General features: G+C 40.6%; 1 protein-coding gene across 1 annotated transcript in view; it reads left to right on the top strand.

The window, feature by feature from the left end:
• Positions 1-879: 879 nt before the first annotated feature.
• Positions 880-11,160, top strand: part of LOC140356026 (collagen alpha-1(XI) chain-like) — a 196,153-nt gene continuing 185,872 nt past the window's right edge. Inside the window, exon 1 of the mRNA XM_072440716.1 lies at positions 880-1,035. Within this exon, the coding sequence (XP_072296817.1) occupies positions 924-1,035 (112 nt within the window). The 5' untranslated portion in view covers positions 880-923. The remainder of the gene's footprint in view (positions 1,036-11,160) is intronic.

The following is an 11,160-nucleotide window of genomic DNA, read 5'->3' as shown; positions in this document are numbered from 1 at the left end:
TCAACTTTACATGTTCCATAATGTTTTGGAAGTTGTTTTGGACCTCTAAATTCTTACAAAAAGAAACTAAAGTAATTTTGACTATAGCCTCTGGTAAAAAGGTGTATTCAGAGGGTTCTTGGAGTGTGAGACAAAGCGTTCTTTGGCAAAAAGAAGAAAAGTTGGGCTCTTTCACTGTATTGGATGATATATTTGACATTGTGTGTACTTTTTGGATCTGATAATTGTACAATCCACTTCATCATCATCATATTTCAACCCAATTCAACCCAGTCACTTTTTCGTCCCCATCCCGGACGTCTGGCATTACTTTGACATCAAGTTGAGCTATAATCTGCACATTGAACCGGTCTGGACATCTTCTTGACACGTGGCTACACTTCTAAAACATCCTGAACCCAAAGCGCGTCCCGTCCCGTCCCGTCCCATCCCGTCCCGTCCCCTGGATGCTGCCGGCTGCGGTCCCGCGGTGATGCTCCGCTCCTGAATCCCGTCCTCTCTCCTCTCTCACGCGCGCGCGGGGCTGTGCGGGGCGGGGGGGCGGGGCGGCGGTGATGTGATGATGATGCCGCGGTTCCCCGGCGTCAGTCCGCGCGCGGTGGTTCAGGTTCAGCCCCAGCCTCTCCCTGTCGGTGTGGCGGGTGCGTGTTCTTTCTCTTTTTTTCTTTCTTTCTCCCCTTCCCTTCCCTTCCCTTCCCTCCACGGAACCCTCTGGCATCCGTCTGAAGGGGGCAGAGGATCTACCGGACCCGTGGATCAGTCGCATCAGCCCCAGTCAAAGCCCCGCGCGCGCACATGGCTCTTTAGAGGACGCGCTGCTGCTTTTTTTGTGTGTGACCTGTGGATTGTAATAGACGGGACCGCGCTTTGTTTGAGAACCCCTCCGCGCGTTTTGGCTGTGCGTCCGCGGGACATCTCTCACCATGGAGACGCAGAGGTGGCTCAGGTGGAGAACGAAAAGGAGGCTATGGGACTCGACTCTGGCCGCTGTCGTCACGCTCGTTTTGCTTGTACAAACCGCCACCGTCCGCGCAGGTGAGCAAGGGAATACTGTCCAAGCAGCAGCAGCAGCAGCAGGTTTTTAGTTCATATCCCAAAATAAGTCATGGTTCATCCCATATTTATTGTATTGAAGTGATGCGTAATGACTGATTTAAATGCCCAGTGCGCTCTTGACCCGCATTACTCACTTGCGCGACAAATTGTGCACTTTCTTGGCATTGTGTTATTAACTGGTGGCGTTAGGACTGACACAGAGCTTAAAATGAATCTTTAAATGTGGAAATAAGGGAATGCAAAGAGCCAAAATGAAGTCGTGCGTGGTTTGAGTCACTGTCTGTGCAAAAGTGGTGCGTAATGACCGACCGCCGCGCCGCTCCAAATAGCGTCAGTTGCAGCAGTTGCAGCAGTTGCAGCAGTTACAGCTACTTACACGTGGAATCAATAAATAAAAGTGTGCCTCCCGCGCTCTCGTGTCAGCTGGTAACGCTAGGATGGCTGAAATGTAGCTTTAAAGAGTTTGGAGTGAGGCTTTTCTTTCCGTGCGTAATGATGGATCACACTTTACGCACGCCAGCCCAGTGGAATCAAACCACTGAGAGGGAAAAGTGGGATATTCTGATGCTTCTTGGGCCTTTAGGCGGGCTTAAATGGCTGTTTTACCAATACTTAGTGATCTATAGTAAGTACCAAATATGAAATGGTAATCTTTTTATGGTAATCATCGATTTTCAGCATTGACAAGACGTTAAGAAGTGAGTTCAAGGATGAGTTTTTGATTATTCTTGAGAAGTTCTTAAGTTAAAAAAAAAACTCCCTGCCACATCTTAATTTTGTCTCAGACTCATAAAAAAGTCTGAAAATGTGGTGAATGAGATATAAAGTGGCCTAATGTGTCATGACAAGAATATTACTTCATAAAATGTACATAAAAGGGGTGAAATTGCGCTCATATTCAGTCATTCAAACCCGTATTATTTCTCCGTTGGCCTATAGTATAAATGTCTTTTGTGTGCCTGGACTTGGCAGCTGTGTTGGAAAGTGATTGGCAGCAGGGAAAGGTTTTTACACACTCTCATACTATAGTATAACTGCAGCCCACCACAGTGTGTGCTTGATTAATGGCCCCTGCAGTGAAATGACAGTGATTAAAGCAGAAGTAAGTCATATTTTGGAAGAAATAAGAAAAAAAAGTGGCAAGATCGAGAGAATTCATGCCAACAGCAGTTTGCCATATAGGCTACTGTGTATAGAAGCAGATGGAATGGACAGGCTGCAATTACAGTTGTGGTTCGGCAATTTAGAGGCACAAAAAGTGTCTAATCCTTTCATTCAAGCCATTTGTATTGGATAAAGTGTTGACAAAAGTATCACAAATAAGATACTAATCAATACTAATACTAGTAATGAAACTAATACTCATTTGAGCAAGTATCAATACTAAAAAAAGAAAAATATGACAAAATTGCACCAGAATGAGTATAAGACCACCTGTAATCGTAAATTAACTACTTATATTTTGTTTTGAAAGTTATATTACTACCAAAAAGAAGTGATATACTATACGTAGTATCAAATAGAGTAATGTTTGTAATGTGAAGTAGGATATAGAACATAAGACTACACTTTAAATGTTGTAATATGATGCTTAATGTGCCATACCAGACGGCTGAATACATTAAATAACTTCAATTAAAGTACAGGTAACTTTCTCTGTTAAATATGGTACTGAATACACTTTATCCTTTTGTACAGTCAGCAGCGGGCGTCAAAGTGGGTGGCAAGAAAGTTAAAATTAGCCATGGTTTGTGCATCACTGGGCTGTTAGCCAATTAAGCTGTGGGAAAGACCAGACCAGAATGGGAATGGGAGGAGATCCAAGATGGACGACACCTTACCTTTCTTTGGATCCTCCTCCTTTTGGGCAGAGAAAACGACCCATGGTGTAATTAGATTTGGGATTATATACGTCAGAGGGCTGTGAGCCAATCAGAATGCACATGGAAAGATAAAGCCAGATAATTAGTACCAGATTCAAGATGGCTGTCGTGCTTTTGCTGAATCAACCTGCACTTTTAACACTTTATCTCTGTATTTGTTGGTTTGATCGGACTAAATGCACACAGTTTGCAGTAGAATAAGAGTAAACTATGCTTGCTCTACTTCAATCGTACTGTTAGAAACGATTTGCACTGTTGATTTTTGGGAGTGAATTTCTGCTCTGAGACGATCGCAATTTTTCCACATTATCTGGGCTCTCGCTTCAAGAGGCGTCGATGGAAAAAGAGAAAAAAGAAAAAGTGGAGTGCTTTAAAAACACATATGCGGGTCACATTAAGTGCTCCTCTCAGACTGTCTATAAACCCGCTGGTCTTTGTGTGCGCCGCAGCTGAGGCGTTTGACTGAAGATCACAATTATGCAACAGCAGAAAGGGCACGGGGTTGATCCGAGCTGCCGGGCACGTCTGAGGGCGAGATGGCCAGGCATCTTCCAAAACTAGCTCTCATAATCTTTTGGCGTGAGATGTGGTTGTCGTGAAGCAGCACTGGCTTTGTGTGTATTTACTGCATGAACTTCAATACACTTGTTATTGACATTCTGCTGTGTAAAAGATTGTTTAGTCTCTGTCCATTCAAGTAATTCAAAGGCATTTTTTTAACCAATAGCTCAAATTCTGCTGCTTGAATATGATTTTTTTTTAAATCTGTCCAGTTTTCAACAGTGCTATGATTGTAGAGAAAAGGTTAAATACAAGTTGAAATAGTGAGACTCTGGCAATGTTCAAATTTAGGCTAAAAACAGTTCTGTTTAGCTGTATCTGAGTTTTCTCTTATAAAGTAAATTCATGATTGTTATTGGTATTTTAATGCATCGTTTCCGCTTCTGTAAAGCACTTTGCAATACTGTGTGTCTGTGTATTTATATATAACAACATATAAAACACAGAATATGAGACAGAGAGCAACTAAACAGGTCAGAAAGATACAAGACATTTGGTCAAAAGTCTGTGTAATAAGTACATTTTCAAATCTTTTTTTTTCCATTTTGCCAATATCAGTCATGATTTTGGTCCAGTCCTTAATTATTTGGTTCAATTCCCATCAACCTGTTCTTCGTAATGACCTTCTTCCCTGCCTTCCAAAGTATGCTCCATGGCAGGAGTTTGGAGGCCCAAATACGTAGTTCTGAGGTCCAGTGGACTGGCAAAGACAATCTGGAGTACTTTGTTAATCTATGTCCAATACATGTAGTAATTCAGTTCCCCAATTGCATGTATTTGAGCGGGATACTTAAAGACTGGAGCGAAAAACCGTTTAGCTGTGAGTCAGAAGCTCCTTTAGCAATAATAATGTACACTTCCTGATCTCTTGGAAACTCCTATAAAGTATATTTAGCTTTGTGACAATTTCCTCAAGTTAAACCCTAAACTTTTGACCCCTTTTTGCCCCGTTCCTTTATTTATACATGTTGCACAGACCATAGCATTACCTTCTTCAGACTAGCTCAAATCCCCACAGTTTCTTCTCCAAAACTCCACATATGCTTCACCGGCGTTGGTCCTCTGCCCGCCTCTCCGCCCGCCTCTCCGCCCACCTCCCCGCCCGCCTCCCCGCCCGCCTCTCCGCCCGCCTCCCCGCCCATCACTGCCCTCGCTCCCTGATATTTAGGCCAACCGTAATTGCTGGATGCGTGCACAAACGTTTACAGGCTTCCAGAATACAGTCATTGTGGCCCACGTCGCCGGATTCACGGTCGATGGCATTGACACGAAAACGCCCGACAGACCCAAGACTCAAATCCCGCGATCCCACAGACTGACCACACAAGCCCACAGTCTTGATTGTGCTTCGCCACGGGGGTTAATCGACGATATTTAAGAAGGCAGAACTGCAGTAAATGGACAGCCACGGCATAATTGTGTAAAAGTAGGTTCTGGTGGCAAGTTCTCCGATACATCTGCAGCAACAAATGATCAATACTAACGCTTCTAGTACTGCTACGACGATGACGACTGTGACTACTACTACTACTACTACTACTATGGAGTACTATATTGACACTGAAGCTTGTACCACTGCTGTTATGGAAAAATAAGGTTGAGTGTTAAGGTTCCAACCAGTTTCTTCAGTCGTGATGCAGTTCTGTTTGTCCAGTTGACAGAATTCAACCTTCTTTTCCACCTGGACGAGTGAAGAATTAAACAGATACAACAGATACGCAACTTTTTCTTCACTCATTGCAGCCACTTCTTCTTCTACTGTGATATAACTACATCAGCAGCTATTTACTATTATACTGCTCCTTCAATTAAAGCTGCTTCTGCAAGTACTTAGCTATTATACTGCTGAGTTTGAGAGAAAAAAGTCATTCACTTTGAGCTTTTTCCTAGTGCATTGTGCTAGTTATTCTCTAGGACACCTGTGGATCATTATTGTGGAGTAATGTAGATCATATTTTGACCAATTTAAACCGCAATATAGATCTAAAACGAGTCTTCTGAGTTCCGGTAGCATCAGAGATTGGTGAGAATATTGTCGAAACAGTGGCGTTTTCATTGTAGGAGAATAAATATTACACAAATCACTGTAAATAAGACGTTGAGTGAGTAAAAATGGGAAAGAAAATCAATTATAATAAGGTTAAAATCTGTTAAAAGTTGAGTCAAGTTTAAAGTATTCGAACCTACTGCTTAAAAAAGCTTTACGGTATTGACTCATAACGCAGTTCTCGCTTGCATCTTCTCTTTACGCCCTTTAAAATGTCGGTTAAATGCGTTGGCGTCGCCCGGCGAAGCCCCCGCAATAGCTTTAGCGCAGGTCTGTCGTGTCGGTGCCGGTCTTATGGTTTCTCCTCGAGGGGGAAGTGTCATGTCAGGAGCTTGTTAACATGGCGAGCAGTATATCACAGCTCTGACAAATTACACTCCTCACCAGACCAGCACAACGTTCAGACGCCGCTTTTTAGACTCTCGCGGTTTTTTCCATCCTTATCGTTGAAAAATACTCAACTTTCAGGCACGACAGTATTTTTCTTCTTCCTCGGTTGCGCAGGATGTGATTTGGGCATCGCAGGCTGGCACGGGCTCCTCTAAGAAGCTGGCATCTTTAAATTGCTTTGGGATATGGCAGGTTTTTTTAAGAAAAGTGAAGGGAAAAGGGTGAGAGAGGGAGGAGAGAGAGAGAGAGGCCAATTCAGCACATCTGGAATATATGAGGCTGTGAGGTATGCAGTAATGCAGAGGCATTCTCCAACTCACAAAGAGACCTTTGGTGAAAACTTGTCTTCTTTTTCTCTTCTTTTCTATTTTTTTCAAGAACCAGTAGCTCGATATTCAAGAAGAGCCCGCAGACTGTTTTCCGTTTTATGAGGCATTTGTGTGGGGCGTTAAAAAAGTGGACTTGGAACAATATTTGACACTATTTCCTTCTCTTTGGTCAGACCGTGGTGGGGGAAGGTCTGTGGCAAAGCCTGGAAATCTTTGAAAGAGGTCAAGGTTTCACTGCGGAGTTTGGGTTACAGTCTTGTGTGTTGCGCTCCATATGTTAATGCCATTTGTTTGTGTCTATCAGAGGGAAAAGTTAAATACTATAATATTATAATACTCCACCACTGGCGTATTAAAGTACTGTATATACCATTTGTCCACGTCACTCGGCAGGTTCAAACTTTGGGGGAAAAATGTCCTTTACGGCACTGAAAAAGTAAAATGCAAACACATTTAAAACTCAAACTCCAAAATATATGTTATGTTATGGTAATATTACATCATTATACTCAAAACCATGTGTTAAGATAATCTAAAGAAAAATGCCACAAAGTTAAAGTGATTCAAAAAGGAAACAGATAAATTCTTAAGTACAGATTGCAGTCTGCAGTACAATTTGTGCCATATCAGTTTAATATATCATTTTATTTTATTATTATTATAAGAGATGTTTGTCTAACTCAATTACGAACATGAACCTGTTTGAGAGAAAATGTAATTGTCAATATACTGTATTTTCCAGACTATAAGTTGCACCTTTTTTCATAGTTTTGGCCGGGGTGCAACTTATACTTATATTTATACTTATATACTTATACTCTGGAGCGACTTATATGTGATATTATTGTTATTTTCACACTTGCAACTGCATTTCATACTCCAGTGCGACTTATATTTTTTCCCTCTCTATTATGCATTCTTTGGCTGGTGCGACTTATACTCCAGTGCGACTTATACTCCAGAAAATACGGTAGAACAATCTTCATAGAGCATTTCTATAACTTTAATTGGGTTTTACATGATTAAATGTTAAGATAACTTTAGGGTTTGCATTTTTGTTTCATACCTTTACAGCTTCACTCTGCTGTTATGACACAGAAATACAGGTCTGACAATAAGAATCTTGAAACGTACTAAACCGTGAAGACCCCGTGAACCTTATTGTACTGTTATCAACTCATATTAAGCTGTGTTTTTTGTTGCTTTTTGTTTGTCTCGCAACTCATTTCATCACTCGCTAATGTTGACGTTGAACAGTCGCATTCATTGTCACGCTCTCATCTGCCAAATCTACTCAAGTATTTTCCACAAAAGCAAATCACACCCATCTTTGTGATCTCTGCTTTGATTCTCCGGCAGATTTTTTTAGTTTTTTTTTTCCATTCTGGTCACAAGAGGAGAGACTGCAGGGATGGACGGGGGGGCTCGTCTCTGTATGTTTTAGTTGGGGGGGGTGTGTGTGTGTGGGATTATAGGAGTGGTGCCAGGACTATAATGGATTCAACATGCGGTGCCCCAAGCCCCACCCATATGGAAACGAACAGGAAGTGCACAATCAGCACTTCCCGGCTTCACGTGTCACATGATTAAAACAAATACAGTGCATTTTAATGGTACAGTAGCTAATGCCAGGCTCCTTCAGGGCAGACGCTGTTAAAGACACGTTTGCTTTAATTTGATTATACATTACATTATAGATGACATGTGTTTAAAGGGGTTGTACCTGATTTCTGTTTGTGTAATAAAGTACAATGTGTTTCGCCCATAGGGACTTCACCATATCAAACTTTAGTGTTATGATTGTTGTGAGACAAAAACATCACTATTTTTGAATTGTGAAATCTTTGTTTTTTTCCCATTCTTATTGTCTAACATGTCACTATTCCTAAAGTTTGTGACCGGCTTTACGAAATTAAACTTTCTGAAAGACAAAATAAAGTTAAATTTGACAAAAACAGCCAGATTTGACAAAGTTAGTTACATTTAGATCTGTTTTGTAGACAATAGATTGAACAAAAAGAGTTTATTTTGCCTCTAAAATTGTCACGATTATTATTTTCTGGTCCTTATGATTATATTGTGACCTGAATAATCACGATTATCAATTAACCTATGATAATCTTGGTCAAAATGAGACAGCAGTGTGCCGTCTGAATATAAATGTAGAAAGTTTTTTATCGTCCACGAAGCAGGAAGTGCGCTGTTAGCACGCTAGTTGTTGTTAGCTTTACCGTGTTAGCAAAACTCTGCTCTGTGTTTCTGAAAGTTGTGAAACGCACTTATAAACTCAATACAATGAAAAATAAGGAAGTTTGTACCACTGCAAACCGTTTTTAAGACAGTAACGATCATTTGTAGTGCCTTGAAGTTTCAGTCCCGTTTTATTCTCAGCAAAGGAGCTTTATTTACACATGGTAGTTCTTCTTTTATTTATGTTGGGGAATTTTTCTCATTTTATTATCAGCAAAACGTCCGTGTTTCTCATACTGCGGTCACTGTGCCATTGATGGTCATTTGAAATTATCCTCATTGAAATGAAAACGTGAGGCGGTATTGTCTGACAAGCTAGCTACCGACGGCTAACGGTTTTGTTTAAGGGAATTAGACACATTTCCTTGAGTCACAAAACAAAAAACTTGGAAAATTGAATAGCAATATAGCTAAATACTAAAATATAGAGCTAAACACATACTGTAAAATGTAATTAAATGTTGGAAATAAAGTGCAAATATGAATAAGGCTATGACAGGGTTATCTATACAGGTGATAGATGTCATAGTGGGGGCCATGGTCGCTAAATGAAACACATATTTTTCCCTCTTTTAAGGCATTTCCTGGTGTATTTGGTGTATCAAGCACAACATATACAAACTGAGTCATGATTTAGCCTTACTGGACCTTGTAGACATAGCATTACGTCAGAAAAGTAAACGGAGCGTCTATTGATGCTAAACAGCGAGTGTTGCAGTAGGATGTGACACACATTGGGGCGTTGGACCATTCGATTCTTCTCCGTGTCTTCATATTTGGCACACTTTAAACTCGCAAAAGTAAACATTTGCTCTTCTAGTTGTTGACATCAACATTGAAATGAATGGTTCCCGTTCGGAGGCGTTCGCACTCTCCCTCATAAGCTGATTAAATGTCGCACGGACGCTCCACTGCAAAGATTTCATAGGCATACAGCGCATTTCTCGACATTATTGCCAGTAAGCTGGTGCGTCACGCTCCAGTGGTCTTTACCGTTCTCTCGAAAACAAAAGACACATTTCCCAGACGGCTATCAAACACATGAATCTAATTGTTTCCTTGGAGGGAGGACTCAAACGGGGGTCGGTCTCTTCTTTATCGTTTTCTTTTTCCCCCACACGGCCAAAACCCACTCGCGAGGGTCATCACTGGGCCTCTGAAGAGGACACTTCCTGATTCGGAGTGGTCAGGGAGGTCTGTCTGTTTCGTATTCTAAAGCCGTTTGGAGATGTACAATGGCTCTTTCTTAACAAATTCGGTAGAAATTGTTCTTGGCCCCTTCTGGATCCGGGACGTTTCATATGACCATTGTTCATTGGTGACTATTGCTACATGGAGCGCCATAATGAGCAGCAGTGTTTTAATATGGGGAGTTTACAGCCGTATAGAAGGCTCGTGAGACGCTGTGAATGACATGAAATCACAAAGCAGTGGATGCCATTGTCCACTGTCTTTTCATCTCTGCTTTTGTGTTGAAATTTACTTTGTTGTATCATTCTTTTGTGTGGCAAAGTGGCAAATCCATGATATATGTCCACTGATATAAATGATGCTCACATAGTCATTTTACATTAATATTCATGCGGTAATATGTATGAATTGTTATGTTTTTAGCATTATTTGAGCGCAAACATGAAATAATTTGCATAATGTTGTATAATTAGACTACAAAGTTATAGCTAAGTTTCATAGAATAATATTTGCATCAGATAGCGAGATTAAATTGTAAAAATGCTTCTTATTTAGTGAAAAACTGACCCTAATCTATACTGGTTTGGCTCATACTAGATTTGCTTATAGTTAAAGGAGATTATATCATGTAAAAACAACTTTAATGAGCTTTTAACCATATCATATCAGTGTTGAGTCATCATTACCTCACTCAAAGTTGTATTTTTGATTGATTCGTGCATGTTTAAGTAATACTGCACCCTTGCCCCACCCACTACCTTTCCTTTACATGCAATTATTTAAAAAAGAAAAACTTGGATAGTACACTATGCTTAGTAGCCATTTTTAAAAAAATAAAAACAAGTGAAATGTGACTTTAGTAGGTTTTAACAGGAAGTCAATGGAGCCATGTCTATTATTAAGCCGTTTTTTTAATCTATATTGCGTTTTTGCATCGAACAAAGTGAAAAAAAAAAAGATCTTTATACATATGTTATAAAAACACACCAGATAACGCACAGAATGTCTCCTTTAAAAGCAAGGTAAATTTGACAAACTCTTGGCACAAATGCATTATCAGTGTCTTGTAATAGTATTTAAGAGGCTTTGATTCTAATTAGATGCCGTTTGAGACTTAAAACAGTCAACAACAGTATCTTAGCTCAAAGCGGCTCAAACATATGGCGATTACACTGTATTTTAACGTTGCTGCGAGGTTATATTGCAACAGCAGTGACCATTTTGCTTTAGAGACAGCTCGGGGACAACTTGAAGCTATCGTTACATATACCGTGATCTCAAGGTCAAGGACATACATGTGAGAACATTAAGCCGCCACAGTTTAACTCTCTCTCGGCTGCGACACATTCTTGGCCCATAATAACATCACACAAGATCAATAAATTACATTTTCATTGCACTTCATGAGGTCAAACTAACCACTGGAGTTTTCTACTGGCAGAGGTCCATTCTA

Source organism: Eucyclogobius newberryi, unplaced genomic scaffold (assembly GCF_026437365.1).
Source record: "Eucyclogobius newberryi isolate DKJ021-1_F unplaced genomic scaffold, fEucNew1.0.hap1 SCAF_12, whole genome shotgun sequence".
Lineage (NCBI taxonomy): Eukaryota > Metazoa > Chordata > Actinopteri > Gobiiformes > Gobiidae > Eucyclogobius > Eucyclogobius newberryi.
The sequence above is the reverse complement of the archived record's forward strand: the minus strand, read 5'-3'. Positions and strand labels throughout refer to the sequence as shown.